Here is an 18,619-nt window from a genome sequence, read left to right as displayed (position 1 = left end):
GAGTATCCTGGGCACACCAGTAGTATTTATGCTGCTTGAAAGCTGTTCCCAACAATACCATCCATGTCAGTAAATAAGATTGTTTCATTATTAGTATTATTATTATTATTATTATAATCAAAAAGAAGCGCTAAATTATTATTAGTAGTAGTATTGTACTTAACAAAAGCGCTAAACTTATATGGGGAGTCGGAATAAAAGATAATTCTCGTATCCAAGAAAGTGGAGAGTAGCTCCAGTTTTCTGGATCAAGAGCACTTCACCAACATCACGACACAAACTTCTTGTGTCTGCTGGAAATGGGACACACAAGGTTTTAAAGCATTCAAGTTTATTTACTTCTTGTAGTCCAGAAAATAATTTCTCACAGATCATTAGTATACGTCATTTACAGAAAAGGGGATTTGTTTCTCAAAGGGAATAAAAAGCAAAGTATAATTTAACTTTTGTTATAATCCTTTTCAATCAACGCCATTTCTTTTTCCAACAACCAAGTGCCCAGTAAACATACAATAACTAATGTACAGCAACAAACTCTGGATACAGTAGCATACAGTAATAAACAAAAGACGCTGTTAGAGAGCAAGCTTTTGTTGTCACAAGGTTTCACTTCATGTACAGCTTTACCAGGTCATTGACTTAGTTCTGGATTGAAACTCTGACACAATAAAAGTTTATTCTGCATGTGTCGTTCGTTAAGTAACAAAGTACATTAGATGGAACACACAACTTATAGGTAACAATACTGAAAAAAATATTAACAGATAAGGAATGAAGAATTGCCATCTTGTAAATGTATCTACGATAGTAAAATACATTTTTTTCACAGAGAGGGTACTGTCCCAATGTATGCAGATAGAAAAATTTTCACTGTATGATGTTGCTTAGTACAGAGGTATGGAGGTAACTCGTAGGTGACTTCGATACTAAAAGCTCAAAAATAAGGCAGGATGTAAAGCAGTATTCCACCATTCATATATAAGAGCCGCCTATGTGGCATTACCTATTACTGCAACTCTGTTTAATAAATCTCTTGAAACCCAAACTTTCCCAAATATATTAAGCTTGTGTAAGTTACCCCAGCCAATAAAGGTGGAAATCTAGCTAATATTAACAACGAAAGGCCAATCTCTAACTTAACCTGATTATCAAAAATCGTTGAAAAGATAATACATATAAATGAATACGTACATGCATTTATCGCTAAACAAAATATTGATAACCCTTGCCAATTTGTCTTTAGGCTAGGAAAGTGTTAATAATGCTATTCGAAAGATGCTAAATTGTCTATTCAACTCTAGAAAATAATGAATATCCACTGGGCCTCTTTATTTATCAAAGCTTTGACACTGTAGACCACAATATCTTGTTGGTGAAACTAACGCATTATGGAATCAGAGGTCATGCTCTTGTCATAAAGTCCTACCTTACAAAGAAACGTAAACAAATGATTATCAAGAACACTTCCTCATTTACCTAAATTATCAACATAGGAGTGCCAAAGGGTAGTGTCCTTGGCCCTCTATCATTTCTCTTCTACATAAATGGCCTACCAAATGCCTCCCAGGAACTTACCACAGATCTGTTGGCAATGACACAAAATTTGTCAATCACATCATGATCCAGTTTTCCTCACTAATACGGTCAATGACAAGCTCACAAAGATTTCTACCAGGATGGTTACCAGCAAACTTATCCCCAATATTGACAAGATCTTCTGTATGTTGTTTGGTAGTAAGGTTAAAATTATTCATTTTGGTATAAAAATACATAATTATCACACAGTACAAGACGAGGGGAAAATTCTTGAATGTATGCCTTGACTGCAACCTGAAATTCAACACTCGCATTCAGCATATACGAGGTGCTATCAAAAAAGTTCCTGAGCTGCCGTGGAGAAATATATAGGCTTACCTAATCACCTACTTAAAGCTGTCTCCCTCAAATCACTCTCCATGGGAAGCTAAACGCTGATCTCAGTGGAACTCTTCTTTTCTAATGGTATCTAGCACAGCCTGTGATTCAGCTTGAATCTCTTCCATGATAAAATGCCACTTTTTAAGTGTCATTTTTATTTTTGGGATGAGAAAGACATCCCAGGAGATTAGACTTGGGAAGTAGGGAGGGTGGGGGTATGATTACCATGTTGTTTTTAGTTAGAAAATGCTGAACAGACAGTGCTGTGTGAGCAGGGGTATTGTCATGGTGAATCACTCGCCTCATTTTCAAATTTTGTCAAAATTCTTTGACATGACCCGTAAGAAATTACCATAGCACTTGCAGTGTCTTAGATACTATGACAACAATATTTGTGAATAACCTTCCTCACTTTTTCGGTTTTGGCATCTGTTTTTGCTATTGATGTACAACCAATGTGTTCATCATCTTCAACTGATGTTCAGCCTTCTCTGAATCGAGAAAACCATTGCTTCACCAAATACTTGTTGAAGCATTTTGTGAGTTTCACTAACCATTTTACAGAGCTTGAAACAGAATTACACACACATATGATGTTCTTTCAAAGATTCTATTTTGTTACATCAAAAAAATGCAACAACTTGCTGACAAGACAAAAAATGCCCATCTAACCTCAACAGAATAAATGACCACACAAACTCACCATGCTACTTCACAAAGAAGTGTACTGTGCAAGGTGCTCTACACTACCATTATATTTCACACAGGTGGTGTGCAAAAATTCAAGTCTTAGAACTTTTTGATAGCACCTTGTACGAAAATTTTCAAAACTGTGGCCATTCTATCAAAACTACACTATGTTCCTCAAACAATATTACTCTCTATTGCCTCATTTATGGTATCTGTGCTTGGAGATCCACAACAGTAAACACCTAAAACCTATTGTTACTCAACATAAATCAGTTATTAGAATAGTCACCCAATAGAGTTTCAGACAAGGTACTAATACTCAAGTCTTAATTTACTCACCTAACTAAACATTCACACCTACTTCTGTGCATTCTATAGGGTATATATAGGACAATACGATCTCCAACACAGCACTCCCACTCTTCCTGGAGAGCTGCAACAGAACACACACACACACAGAAAGAAACAAGTACCACTTTGACATATCACATGTTCGATTCAGCTTGTCTAAGAACTCAATGTGAATAAAGGGCCCTAAAATTTGGAACTCCTTTCCAGAATATGTAAAATGTTTCCACTCCATCACTTGCTTCAAAAATTTTCAAAAAGTCACCACCTTCATCCAACCTAAATTCTGTAAAGACTAATTATGTTAAAGTCTAATTTATCAATAAGCAGTGTCATTTATCTATATCATACAAGCATCATATTGTTAGCACTATTACCAATTTATTTCAACATAAGTAATAACTACTACCAACATTATAACAAATTGTCTTACAAAATGTCATAATCATAATCCAAGTTGTAAGTGTCAAAGATTTTAAACTTTAACATTCATGCAAACCAACTTAACTGGATATTACCCATAGCACCTAAGAGGACTAGAATGAATGATGGAGGTACCGAAATGATGAATAAATGTGAATCTATGGTGGTACTGAATAAAGTGGAAATTCGGATATTGTTTTTGAGATAATTCACATGTGATGGGGATTATGAGACAATGAGAAGAAAATAGGAGACTGTCATAAATGATGCTGATTATCACCTGCTGAAAATGTCAGAAAAATCAATGGAGCTAAGATAGAAAAGTTACTGATGTATGGGCTGATGAAAAAACAGTGCTCAGAAAGTAAGCTGCTAAGCCTTACCCTTCTATAAAACTGTGAGAGAGAGGAGAGTTTTTACAACAGTACAAGTTTAGTGCTGGACAGTTTAAAGGAACATTATAAACAAAATTGGTTTCATAATATAAATTTTAGCAGTGAGAGTGCACGAGTTGATTACACAACTGCTGGAAGTTATCAGGCCAACTTTGTGGAAATTATTTCTGAAAACAGTATAATCCTGCCATCAACACTAGCAGCAAGAAAATTTTAAATCTAGTTTCAAGGCAGACAAGGATCACTTGAGCTTGCTTCTATGTGCAAATGCAAGCCATTTAGTGTGTAGAAAATCCCTGTGCACTGAAAGTTAAAAACAAAACTTGTTTGCCCATTATTTGGTGGTTTAACAAGGTAAGGGACAACAAAGGCCCTGTTTGTTGAATGGCTCAATAATAATATAATCAAAATAAGCACCAAAGGGTTATACAAACATTACATGCTGGTTTTCTGGAACATAATGCCCATGTGATGAGAGGGATTACTTCAGTTTATTGTGATATTTAAACTTTACAAAATTAGAGACTAAACACATACATATGAGCTTGACATTTTTTGCGAGACCAATTGTAGCTTTTCAAGCCAAGTAAGAAATTATAGTTATACAGCACAATATAACTATACATATAGTAAACCCATAATAAAATGAACTAATTGAGAAGACTGCCCAAGTGTTCTTTAAATTAGAATAATGTTAAAACATCATAAAAAGGTATGTAAGTATTCCAGTAATATGCCTAATAAAGTAAAGTCCACAAAATTTATGTATACTGTAATAAACACTGAAAATAAAGGAGCTAAAAGTACAATTTACATACGAGGATTCTTCCCATTATTTTAAAAGTCCATTATATTAAGATTCAGTTATTCAAGGGCTTACTGTAGTCACATTCAGATTAGAAACATCTGAGAAACATCACTGAACCAAGTAAAAAAAGATGACTGTAACTAATAAACAATACTGCACTGCTGAAATGCATAATATTTTAGCTAAGAGTCACTACTGTACAGTACCTTTCATAGCTGAGAACGGGATCAGGGTAGACATTTGACTCAAGAAATAGAAATGCATGTAAATTCCACAGAATTGTCTTCAAATGGAAAAAAAATTGAATGACTCACTACATTAAACTTTCAACAGTAGAACAGTTAGTCAACCTGCAGCCTAATACTTCAGACCTAAGCTTAATTCTTCTTCATACTGCAGTATTGGTATTTAATTAGGTTTTGCTGCTTCTAAGAACAAAACCATAGAAACTAAGGATCATAAAAAAAACTTTATTTATTAGTTGATCTGTGGTACTGATTCCTAAAACAAATGTTGACATGTCTAGAACACAAGCCAAAAAATGGAAAAAGAATATTGTACAAAGATTCAGTGCATCCTGGACCATCATTAAATTTCAAGTGGAACTTTAAACTGCCCTTGCTGTAAAAATAATCTGAACATAATGAATACTTATACATATATTCTATATGAATTTCCAGGTTCTACTAAATATTATCTTGTAAACAGTCCTTCTTAAACATGCAATTCTTCCCTTACTTTCTACTAATTCACTATTATGCAATGTCCCATTTTGGATATGTGATGTTCAGTAGCTATATTAGGGCATATAGTTAGTGTTCATGGCATGACTGATCTTACTACAGCTACCATGGGCTTGGGACACATCTACAGCACAAGGGACACATGTAGCATAATTTCTCAAATGCCTTATTGGATTTAAAAGTTAGTTTTGTACCTTTTAAAAACCCTTAAACTGTGTACAACTTAAAAACTTAATTATTTCTCAAATGCACTTGCAGAACAACAAAGACTAAATAACAATATACAAGGAAATTGGGGATATACTAAATCCTTGCCGATATGGAATGCTAAAATGTTACAGATTTAAAGCTCAGTCTTCACCGGCAGAGAAATCATAGCTTGTGATGACTAGGTTGCAGTGTTCTTACATCAAATTCAACAACTCTTTTCATTCCCCCCCCAAAAATTATGCATTTACACAATACATATACAAGTTTTCTTATATATATACATGTATATATATATATGATGTGTTTCGGGGTATAGTAATCCATGAAACTTGGATATTATTACTATTATGTATTATTAAAAACAAGCACTAAACCTATTGACAAACAGATAAGTGCATAATGCCACATTAGATATCTTACATAAATTCTGTCATTACACTATCTTTGCTATATTTGTGTGTGAGTGCATATATAACCTTTCTGAGAATGTTTCAAGTTTTCTGTAGCAGGAATGGACCCAGGAAAGCATTTACCAGGCCTTAGAAAAGTGAGTCACTTGCATCACCATCAGGTTATATTCCTCATTATTTCTCTCATCATCACTTTTGCAATCACTGTCATATAATGATGTAAATTCCTTCTCCTCTGGAGAAATGTGCTTAGGCATGCATGAGGTTAAGGAGACAGCAGATCTTGCATTAAATGCTTTGTATTTTAATACTGTAGATTCCTTATTTTTGTGAAATCACACTGTCATTACTATCACTTTATTAGACTTTCGTTTAAATTATGTTTCTTGCTATGGCACCATATGCAGAATTGGATATGTGCTTCCCATAATGTACTGTGGGGGTTAAGATTATTTTCAAGAATGGACTAAGTTGCACCCAATCTAAATTGCTTGAAGATCTTTAAAAGCAAATGAGGAAAAATTAAGGGGCGCTGTTAACTTGAGAGTATATATTCATTGCTACAAATTCTGACATTTTATATCGGACAGTTTTATTAAGAAATCTTTGGGAAACTGAACATTTTATAGTTAGACTCAAATATGAACTCTTAAATGAGTTATTAGATTTGTTTTATGTGAAAAGCCTTTAAGACACTCTGAACATTGATATGGTTTCTCACCTGTATGAACTCTCATGTGACTTTCAAGATGAGCTTTACGTGAAAAGTTTTTGAGACATTCAGAACACTGGTATACCTTCTCTCCTGTATGAATTGTCAGGTGTTTTATTAGATCTGCTTTTTGAGAAAAGTTTCTCAGACACACTGAACATTTAAATGGTTTTTCCCCTGTATGAACTCTCATGTGATGAATAAGGTTTGCATTGTGTGAAAATCTTTTCTGACACACTGAACACTGATAGGGTTTTTCACCTGTATGCGTTCTCATGTGCTCTAGTAAATGCGCTTTTCGTGAAAACTCTTTTAAACATGTTGAGCAAGGAAATGGCTTCTCTTGTGTATGAATTTTCATGTGAAGTAATAGATTATGTTTTTGCTTAAAGGTCTTTAGACACGCTGAACACTGAAATGGTTTGTCTTCCGTATGAATTCTCATATGAACCGTTAGTTTTGATTTCTGCGTAAAGTCCTTTAGACATTCAAAACACCTATATGGTCTCTCCCCTGTATGAGATCTTGTGTGAAGAGTTAGAGTTGATTTATGTTTAAAGCTCTTTAGACACATTGTACACTGATATGGCCTCTCTATTGTATGAACTTTCATATGAATTATCTGATGTGATTTTTGTGTAAAATCTTTGAAACACACTGAGCACTGATAAGGTTTCTCTCCTGTATGAACCCTCTTGTGAATTTTTAGTTGTGCTTTATGTGTAAAGTACTTTAGACATGCAGAACACTGATATGGCTTTTCTCCTGTATGACTTTTTGTGTGTTCAATAAGATATGACTTTTGTGAAAAATCTTTGAAACATATTGAACACTGAAATGGTTTCTCTCCTGTATGAAATCTCATGTGACATATTAGATGAGCTTTGTGTGAAAAATCTTTTAGACATACTGGACACTGATGTGGTTTTTCATTCGCATTATCTCCTAAATGATGCATTTTATATGATTTATGTAAAGTCTTTTGGCTATACTTAATGCTGTATGTAGGAGCAAATCCAGACGAAAATACTGTGTAGTGAAATTATTGCTTCTATGTGCTTATATCATGCACATTAGTATATGATTTAAAAATACATGTATTTTACCTGTCAACACAGGTTATAGATATATATTGGATATGCTATTCAGATGACATGTCTATAAATTATTCATGGAAAAATTTTTGTCACATTTATTACTGTTATAATTTACGTAAATATTAAAACGAGGGTTTGGATTTACTGATGTTAAAAGTAATGTAAATACTAGTATGCTAAGGTAATCAGTCAATATTTCATGAAAGTTTCATATGTTTACCGCTAGACCAATCATTGTATTCATTGAAAACTAGTATTTTCAAAAGAGCTTCACAAACACACATTACAAGCCAATAAGGGTACTGGGTAATAATGTATTCCAGAAAAAACCTGCCTTTTATTAAGAATGAGATGTAAATGAAGCCTGAAGAAATAATTATGTAATGTAGAAAGGTAATACAGTCAATAAGAATCCTACGAATCTAATTCCAGAAAACAGAAAGCATACATGGCATTCATAGTGACATTTCTTATTTTTGTGTACTTATTGTTTTATACTTATTAACTAATCTTTTATTAAAAAAAAGTTCTAGAGTTATATATCTTGCTGTCAGAACAAATGTACATAAGAAATATTTATGACTGATTACATAAGTACTCAAGTATCCCAATATATCAATACAGGTTAACAAAATTTATATTACAATAAAATATTATTAAGAAACTTATTCATTACATATTCCTTAAAATACATGAGTATGGGAATTATTTAGTGCAGCACATGGTGATACACATTTGTAGAACCTTGCATGAATAAACTCTTAATGCAAGATAAGATAAGATAAGATTTCATTCGGATTTTTAACCCCGGAGGATTAGCCACCCAGGATAACCCAAGAAAGTCAGTGCGTCATCGAGGACTGTCTAACTTATTTCCATTGGGGTCCTTAATCTTGTCCCCCAGGATGTGACCCACACCAGTCGGCTAACACCCAGGTACCTATTTGCTGCTAGGTGAACAGGACAACAGGTGTAAGGAAACGTGTCGAAATGTTTCCACCCGCCGGGAATCGAACCCGGGCCCTCCGTGTGTGAAGCGGGAGCTTTAGCCACCAGGCCACCGGGCCTGGTGGCGATAATACTGATGAGACTGCAGCAGTATGAATGATGGGGAAATCTTGTAGACACTTTAAAAATACTGCAACACTGTATTTCCTGACACTCACTGTTGATACTATATTGCAGTAATTCTGCCACTTACATGAGCTTTAAAGAGCTGGGCATCAGCACAAATAACATAATTTTTCTCTTGAATGGATGAGCTGCAAAAGAGAAAAGGAAAGAATGAGAATTAAACCGAGCTTTATTCCAACTAATATAAAACATCTCTGAGCTATTTTGAATTTTTTAATGTGATACATGTAGGAAGGCAGGCAGAAAGGAAGGCATAAACAAAAAGGAAGGTAGAGGATGGCATAATGTATATAAGCTGGGTACTCAGTCATACACCATCTGAAGAAATACCTTCACTCTTTTACACACTGCCTAGGTAGGTAATAGCCAAAGTTAATAATAGGTGAAGTAAGAAATAGGTAATTATTTTTAATTCAGAATAATGAGTGAACAGGGAATATATAGAGGCTTTCTTAACTAGAAAAACTACTGATTAGTTCTGGAGAAGTTTATTTAAATATTTTCTTTTTTGTGTATGAAGAAAACACTTGTCAGGAAGTAACCGGGTGGTGCATGAGAGGGTTGATAAAGCTGTAGCAGCCTAGTGAAATTTAGGGGGAGTGGGCAGTCACTAATGGCAATTGTTGTGAATAGAGAAAAAATTAAGTTTGCTGTGACTGTAACAATAATGAACAATCTATAATCAAAGGACTTTGTCCACTGTTTACAGATCTACTGACCCAACTGATTTTCTATATTTCCAAAGTCCATTAAATGGTAGGTTTAGCCAATACTGTAAACACCGAATTACAGAAAATATCTACCTGGATGAGGACTAACAAACTTACACTAAACACTGACAAAACCTACTCATTCAGTTTGGAAACAGAGCTACAGATGTACCTCTTAACATAACGATAAACAGATCACCTATCACAAAGCTAACAGAGGGAAAAATCTTAGGAATCCACCTTGATAATAGACTCAAATTTCATACACATATACAACAAATTTCTAAGAAAATTTCCAAGACTGTAGGCATACTATTGAAGATACGGTACTATGTTCCACAGTCAGCCCTCCTGGCCCTTTATCACTCTCTTATTTACCCCTATCTCACCTATGGAATTTGTGCATGGGGCTCAACAACAATTAACCATCTCAGACCACTAATTACCCAACAAAAGGCTGCAGTTAGAATGATAACAAATTCTCACTACAGGCAGCACACTCCACCAATATTCAAAACACTCAACCTACTCACCATACAAAACATCCATACTTATTACTGCACCTATTACATACATAGAACACTTAACTCTGATATTAACCCTCCCCTCAAACATCTCCTTGGCAACCTCAACAGAACACATGACCATAACACAAGGCACAGATCACTCTTTGATGTTCCTCGTGTCCATCTCATGCTATGCAAAAACTCAATGCACATAAAAGGCCCTAAAATCTGGAATTCATTACCTGTAAATATAAAAGAAACACTACCTGTTTATAAATTCAAGTCTCTTCTCAAAGATCACTTACTCACTCAAAACCAAATAAATACTGAATAACTGAACCTTATAAATTGTATATCCTAAATGTTACTCACAATTATATCACACAAATGTTAAACCTAGGACCCAATCTAACTTTGTTATTTTTTTAAATACACTACCTAACAGAATACTCCATTCTACTGAATGTACAACAATGCATGCAACCATATGACCTGTCCTTGTAATACTCATTTGTGCTTTATTGTTATCTGTTTACAATAATGTTTTATCACTGATTACATCATTGCTTACTTAATCTTAAGTTAATTTTAAGCCAGCCCGTAATGCTATGCATATAAGTGGCTTTGGCATGCTGCTCTTACCTGTATTTTTTTGTACCTCTGTATGTATGCTAAAATTACTAAATAAATAAATAAATAAATAAAAAGTTTCTGGGTCACTTTATTTGTAAAACAAATAATTACCATGCATGTGGTAGCCAGTACAGGAAGGAAATAATACTACCTAACCTTGCAAGCCTTGACATACCAGTCTGAGTGAAGTAAAACATTAACCTAACCCCACCCCACCTTCCCTCCCCTACAGGTTTATACACCCTCCAAGTCATCCTACTTTTCAACAACTTCTCAAAAATGTCCAAACCACCTCAACCCCCTCCTCAGCCTTCTGTATAATACTTTCACTAACACTGCACCTCATTATAATCCCCATCTACTGCTAATATTATGGTTAAAAAAACAGTCACTTTATAATAATATAAGGTTATAAATATGCCCACAGAATCACGTAATAGTAAATGACTGATGAGAGTAAACTATACCATGGCAACGACCTCTTGTTAATAAGATTTATCCAGAGAATACTAGAAGACTAAGAGTGAATGTATGAACCCACCGCAATGTTGAATGTATTATCACAAAGTTAATACATGTCCGATATCAATATAAAGAAGGCGATTACACTCACTGTGTAAATTATCACAAACTAATCTGACTCAAGAAATCGTAATGACACGATTGCAAACAAACCATACCCCCGGCCGGGATTGAACCCGTGGTCATAGAGTCTCAAAACTCCAGCCCGTCGCGTTAGCCACTAGACCAGCTAGTTGGATGAATCTTATTGTGGCTAGCTGGTCTAGTGGCTAATGCGACGGGCTGGAGTTTTGAGACTCTATGACCGCGGGTTCAATCCCGGCCGGGGGTATGGTTTGATCACAAACCAATATAAAATTTTCCATAGAAGAAACTTTGGTTTGATATTAAACTCGGGGATTTGTAACCCAATAAAGTCAGTACATCACCGAGGACTGTTGGTCCATTGGAGTCTTTAAATACTCTTTCCCAGGATGCAGCCCTACACCAGTCACCTAACACTGCTAGGTGAACAGGGACAACAGGTGTATGGCGACTAACACCCAGGTACCTACTTACTGTTAGGTGAACAGGGACTGCAGGTTTATGGTGACTAACACCCAGGTACCTACTTACTGTTAGGTGGACGGGGACAGCAGGTTTATGGTGACTAACACCCAGGTACCTATTTACTGTTAGGTGAACAGGGATAACAGATGTATGGCAACTAACACCCAGGTACCTACTTACTGTTATGTGAACAGGGACAGCAGGTTTATGGCGACTAACACCTAGGTACCTACTTACTGCTAGGTGAACAAGGACTGATATTAACGGATAAAAACAAATATAGTAACAGATATTAACCAATACCAACAGGTACTAACAGATAACGGTAGGAGCCACAAAAATTCACCTGTTTCTACTTTTCTGAAGCAATTTGATAACAATACAATACCCTCAAAAAAACAGCATTAATATCTTTATTTGTACTTGCCTCAAGTACAAATCTAACGTCGTTGAATTACGAGAAACTACGTAAAATTAAGATATAATTCAGGGTCATGGAGATTTTTTTCCTTTCCAGCTGTTGTTGTTGTTATTGTGAGTGTTGGGTGTAAGGGAGACGCCGGCCCGAGGGTCGTCTGTACCCAGTATTATTGTTATAATCATGGGGGAGCGCTAAACCCGTAGGATTATACAGCGCATGTAGGGGGGGGATAGAAGGTATTCAGGCTCGGTTCAGGGAGCTGGAGCACAGATCCAATTCCCTAGATCAAGAGCCCCTCGCCAGCGTCAAGGAGCCTCCCTTGAAGGGCCAGGATCAGTAATGATAATAATAATAATAAGATAAGATAAGATAAGATTTCGTTCGGATTTTTAACCCCGGAGGATTAGCCACCCAGGATAACCCAAGAAAGTCAGTGCGTCATCGAGGACTGTCTAACTTATTTCCATTGGGGTCCTTAATCTTGTCCCCCAGGATGCGACCCACACCAGTCGACTAACACCCAGGTACCTATTTGCTGCTAGGTGAACAGGACAACAGGTGTAAGGAAACGTGTCGAAATGTTTCCACCCGCCGGGAATCGAACCCGGGCCCTCCGTGTGTGAAGCGGGAGCTTTAGCCACCAGGCCACCGGGCCACCTATAATAATAATAATAATAATAATAATTTATTTCAGCATGATACATGCATTTACAAAGTTAGTTAGTTTAATATGTTTATTATACACCCTATACCCATCCTGTGGGAGGTAGTCAAAAGATTACAGAGGAACATAATTTGTCCAGGGACTGGACTCCAAAGTTTTGATAGCTGAGCAAGTTACAGAGGTAATGAACTCACAATTTACAAAGGTAATGAACTCACAATTTACAAAGGTAATGAACTCACAAGTTACAAAGGTTGTGGAAATTTATTTGGTCCAAATAGTTCCACAGCTCAGATCCAGCATGAGCGTCTGGTCGTCTGAGCCGAGCGACCCTTAAACCCTCCCAAACAAGCAAGGCATTCTCTGGTTGGCGGTTGGTAAGCTTATTTAATTTATAGATTTACTCTTCAGGGAAGGAGTAGGTAGGTTTACTGGTAATACACTAATATTAGGTTTACTAAGGCATCTGTAGATAATGATAGAGTAGACCTAAGACCTTAACATAGGTAGTAATAGGCCGGTAATGTAGGCAAACATTAGGATAAGTTAGCTAGGGAGAACTGGCAGCCCTAGCTTGAATGGCGGGGCGCAGGTCACAAAGACAGAATAGCGTCCTTCTTACGATAGACTTCGACTGGACAATACGTGCCGTGAACATCAGGCGGCGCCCCCACGTGTCTTCACATCTGAGACCTGGGGAAATCTGGTAGAGACACCTCGATGTACCGTAGATGATCTCCTCCATCAGCCCATACAGTAAGACGAGATATTCACCTTTTTCCGTAGGATCTGGCCAGTGATTTAGGAGATTGTGAGTTGAGTTAACTGAGGGCTCGGCGTGCTACAGAGAGAGTATGCCCAGTAAGTACCAGCGTCTCAGAGTCGTCTGAAGCTAGCGTCTGAGTCTGCATAGTTATACTAGGGGATACATACCCTCTTGGATATAGGAATTTCTGAGGTGCAGGCAGGACGCTAATAACGATTGAATATTGCAGGATTTAATGCTCCCGGTTGCACGTGGTTCCTAAGGGGAAGTCCAAAGGGGCTAAAGCTAGGCTTAGGAAGTTGAAGATCAGGATATATGCTGCAACACCAAGTAAGTTAGTCCTTTATACGTGCATGCAGGCAAAGTTTCTTGCAATACCAATCATTTGTGAAAAATCTGTCCTATAAGCCACTTGTGAGGCTGAGGTACCCATCTCAGAGCTCGGTGTCAACAGAGTTTGCCAGGGTAGGCGACTCACTTGGAGGCAGCCCAGACAAATTTTCACAAAAGTGGTCCTTCGAAAACCGGATGTGGAATAGCTAGGTTAAGCTATCATAGCTAGGCCACAGTTAGGAACCAGTTTTACAGAGTTAGGTTAAGCTATCATAGCTAGGCCACAGGTTAAGCTATCATAGCTAGGCCACAGTTAGGAACCAGTTTAAAAAAGTTAGGTTTAAGTTAGCACACCTAGGTCAAAGTTACTCAGAGGCTAGGCCAAGCTGACTATACACAGAAGTTGTTATTTGCAGTAATTTACAGGCAGGCCAGGTAGGCTAGAGAAGCTTGTGAATTTAATTATTTACAGTGATTACAAGTAATCCAGAGTAGGAGACTTGTGTGTTAATTACTTACAGTGGATTTGCAAGGTAGCCACAGTTAGGCTAGGCTTGTGCAATATTTACAAAAGGTTATAGTAGCTAGGACAGATTTAACCTAGTTATTATTTACAGGGAGTTATAAAGCCAGGTTTAAGTTATAGCACACTAGCTAGGTTAGGATTTACCTTATCCAACCATCCACGCTAAACAGAGTAAGCTGGGCATAGTTAGGCCAAGCTGTTTACATACATTATTTATTTACTGTTTCACAAGTTGAATTGTTGAATTTGCTTGTGTTAACCAAGTGATTTTAATTTGTATACTGCCCTATTAGTGTGTGATTTTCATTGTCTTTGATTCATGTTAATGTGGGATTTGTGAATTATACCTGAGACTAGGTTAAGTCCTGTAATTATTTGCTGGCATTGTACAGTTAAGTGCTAGGTTAAGCTTTCACATCGATACACATTTTGATTGGGATTTGAGAGCTAACAGTGTACATTTTTGATTCATAGTAGAGTCAATATATCAAAGGGAATTGTTAAGCTTGTTGAGAAGCCTTAAGACTCGTTCATTCTTACCTAACACCGTGACGTGCTGTGGGGTGGACTGGGTAAAGTACAATTAGTGTCACACTCCTCATTAAACTTCGACAATGGCAGATGGGGGTTCAGGAGAGTCTGGTTCAGTGCTAACAAAATTAAAACGATCAGTAGCAGCATACAAAGGGCATCTGAACAGAACGCGTAACAGGTGCAAGGCTACTTGCCAACGCAGTAATGTAGACTGCGATGATTTGCAGAACTGCTTGAAGAGTTTGGGGGAAAAGTGGGAAGCCTATGAACAAGCATTCACAGCATATGAGCTACAGGCTATTGAGGATGAGGAATCCCAGGGAAGTCTTCAGCAGGCTATGGACGAATTCACTAAGGATGATGTAGATTGTCATCAGGAGATGAATATGTACAAAGATAAGTTAAGTACATTAAAGGCTAGTATTCCAAGGATGGTGTTGAACACCGCAGGTACCCCAAACAACCATACACCTGTCAATATGTTGCCCAAGTTGCCCCAGCTGAATTTACCAACGTTTGACGGAACCTTAACAGAGTACATTGGTTTCTGGGATCAGTTTAGAGCCCAGATAGATGACAGAAATGATTTGTCAGATGCCGTCAAGTTGCAGTATTTGCGGTCGCAACTCAAGGGTAAAGCCTTAGATCTGGTCCGGCACTACCCGATTACTGACGCTAATTACCAACATGCCAAAGACCAATTAGAAGACATGTTTGGCAACACTGAGGAGATAAAGGTAGCTATACTTTATCGGTTGTTGGATCTAGAGGCTTGCCGACATGACCGTCAAAGTCTAGAGAAGTTCCGTATTGAGGTTATGAGCTTGTCCAATAGTTTCAGAGATTTGCATGATGAGAACGATTCAAAATGGATCCTTAGCCAGGTGATTCAGAGGAAACTGGCTAGCACGACAGTGCATGAGTTACACTTAAAACATCGGACGAATAGGTTCACGATAGACCAAATTGTTGAAGGGTTAGGGGATCTCATATCTCACCTGAGCATAGGTCAGGGGGAGAAATTACCTACCAAGGAGAAGTCGGTCGACTTCCCCAGACATTCGAGAGATAGACCTAAACCACCTCCCACTAAAGTAGGCACGTATTATGCCCAGGGCGAACCCTCCACCCACAGGGCCAAGGGAGAAGCCACTAAAGCGGCCAGTATGAGACGGTGCGTGTTTTGTGATGAAGAACACGCTAGTTCAGGGTGTTCAAGCTTCACCACCTATAACCAAAGGGTTCAACGGCTAAGAGAGTTGAGACTTTGTTTCAAGTGTTGTGGAGAACATTTTGCCAGGGACTGTAACACCATGCTCAGGGAGTGTCGGGGCTGCCGGAAGGGAAAGCACCACAGTGCACTGTGTCCTAATGATGCCGGATTAGCACAAGTTAAGGAGAGCAAACCGCAAGAAAGGGCGGAGAGCAAGAACAAGTCAGAAGTAACGATGAGTGTGGTGAGTACGGCACCGAGAATTTGTTCTGGTGAGCAGTTTCAAGGCTCGGTGGCCTTGCCCACCATAATGGCGGTGGTCGCGAACGGGAAGAAGTCTGAAACAACCCGTTTGTTCTTCGACAGTGGGGCACAGAGATCCTTCATAGCGGAGAGTCTAGCCACTAGGTTGAAGCTGGAGACAGTTGGTAAAGTTGACATGAAGGTGGAAGGGTTTGGTGGGGAAGTCCCACGCAGGTCTTATCCAGTAGTCAATGTGACGGTCAGGTTAGCCGGGCATCGACGGGAAATTTCAGCCTTGATGGTGAAGAGGCTGCCCAATATCATTACCACTAGGGGACTGGCTGAAGCAGTCAAACGTTTGAGGGAGTTGGGTGTGAAGCTAGCAGAACCAGACATTGCTACAGACAATGTTAGTAATGTAGGCATATTGGTAGGAGGGGATTACCTAGACGAGTTCGTGTCTACGAGAAGGGTTATCAAGGAAGGTGTGGGCCTGTACAGGACTCCAGCGGGGTACATCGTAGGAGGCAGAATACCAGCTCACTTCCCTGCGACCCCGGGAAAGGAGGGCTCTGGTATTACAGCGACTGAGGCTGTACTGGTGATGCAGATTGGTGTGCACGAAGGCCTGTCAGAGGCGCAAGTTGGCATATCCGACAGTGAGCCGGTCCATAAACTATGGGACCTGGATGTAGTAGGGATTAAAGGTGACCAGCCGCCCCCCGAACACGAAGAGACGTATCGAGATTACTTGAACCATGTGCAGTTCAGGGACGGGCGGTATTGGGTGCGACTCCCATGGAAACCGGGCCACCCAACGCTGCCCACTAATTTCAAGAGGGCACGTGGTCAGTTGAATTCATTGGTGAACAGCCTGACCAGGAAGGGTCTGGTGGGGAAATATGATGATATTATTAAGGAACAGCTGGCCCTTGGGTTCATCGAGAAAGTGCCCAATGCCAGCCCTGGGGAAAACACCCATTATCTTCCACACATGGCAGTCACCAAGGAGTCGGTAACCACTCCCATCAGAGTAGTCTTCAACTGCAGCTCGCAGGCGAGTCCCCGAGAGCCATCGTTGAACGACTGTCTGCTCACAGGGCCCTCCCTGACGCAGAAATTAGCAGATGTGTTGTTGAGATTCAGGACGGAACAGTACGCCTATGCGGCAGACATTAGCAAAGCCTTCCTACGTATTGGGTTGCAGCCACAGGATAGGGACTACACAAGGTTCTTGTGGCTGGCTAACAGGGAGATGCCCAAGCAAGGGTATGATACCTATAGATTCAGGGCAGTGTTGTTTGGTGCCACTAGTTCACCATTCCTATTACAGGCTACCATAGACTACCACCTTGTGAACTGTAACAGCCCGCTTAAAGAATTACTGAAGACCCTATTTTATGTAGACAACATGCAGGGTACCACCTCAGATGAAAGGCTGTTGATGGATATTTACCGAGAGTCTAATCAGGAGATGCTCTCAGCTAACATGCCATTGAGAGAATGGGTGACAAACAATCCAACGTTGCGGGGCATGGTGGAACATGACTATACTGGCTACTCAGTGCCTGAGGTAACATCGGTGTTGGGACTAGAGTGGGAAGTCAAGGAAGACAGACTTAGGCTAAAGAGGAAGCCTGATGGGGAAGGGAAGCTGACCAGGAGGTCTTTGCTGAGCAAAGTGCAGACTGCCTTCGATCCTTTGGGTTTGTTGACACCCATCACCATTCGAGGGAGGATGCTAGTACAACAGACCTGGGAGCTGAACCTAGGTTGGGACGACCCACTGCCAGAAACAGTCTGCCAGGAGTGGGATCTGGTTAACAAAGACCTAGCGGAATTGCACGAGTTCACATTCCCCAGGTCCATCGGGTGCACCGGGCGGGATTATGACTTGCACGTCTTTTGTGATGCCTCCTCCAGGGCCTATGGGGCAGTAGCGTATTTGGTGGCCGGGGACCAAGTCAATCTGGTCACCAGTCGTGCGCGGGTGACACCCCTGAAGGATTGCTCGATCCCAAAGCTAGAGCTCACGGCGATGTTGCTGGGAGCAAGACTGGGTAAGTACGTAGAGGAGGTGTTAAGTAATCTGAGGGTGACACACACCTATGT

The 18,619-nt window shown here is 39.0% G+C and overlaps 1 protein-coding gene across 1 annotated transcript; it reads right to left on the bottom strand.

The window, feature by feature from the left end:
* Positions 1 to 6,479: 6,479 nt before the first annotated feature.
* LOC128688572 (zinc finger protein 271-like) lies at positions 6,480 to 12,379 on the bottom strand. Its single transcript, XM_070084731.1, has 2 exons — positions 12,235 to 12,379; positions 6,480 to 9,015 (listed from the first exon to the last, which is right to left on the bottom strand). Exon 2 carries the CDS (start codon positions 7,612 to 7,614, stop codon positions 6,580 to 6,582), a length of 1,035 nt encoding a protein of 344 aa, XP_069940832.1. The 5' UTR covers positions 7,615 to 9,015; positions 12,235 to 12,379; the 3' UTR covers positions 6,480 to 6,579.
* Between the last annotated feature and the right edge of the window lie 6,240 nt (positions 12,380 to 18,619).

The sequence above is a fragment of the Cherax quadricarinatus genome, chromosome 13 (genome assembly GCF_038502225.1).
Source record: "Cherax quadricarinatus isolate ZL_2023a chromosome 13, ASM3850222v1, whole genome shotgun sequence".
NCBI classification, from domain to species: domain Eukaryota; kingdom Metazoa; phylum Arthropoda; class Malacostraca; order Decapoda; family Parastacidae; genus Cherax; species Cherax quadricarinatus.
The sequence above is the reverse complement of the archived record's forward strand: the minus strand, read 5'-3'. Positions and strand labels throughout refer to the sequence as shown.

Excerpts from the sequence above, each read along its gene's own strand:
- LOC128688572 (XM_070084731.1), bottom strand. The coding sequence starts at position 7,614 with ATGCATCATTTAGGAGATAATGCGAATGAAAAACCACATCAGTGTCCA.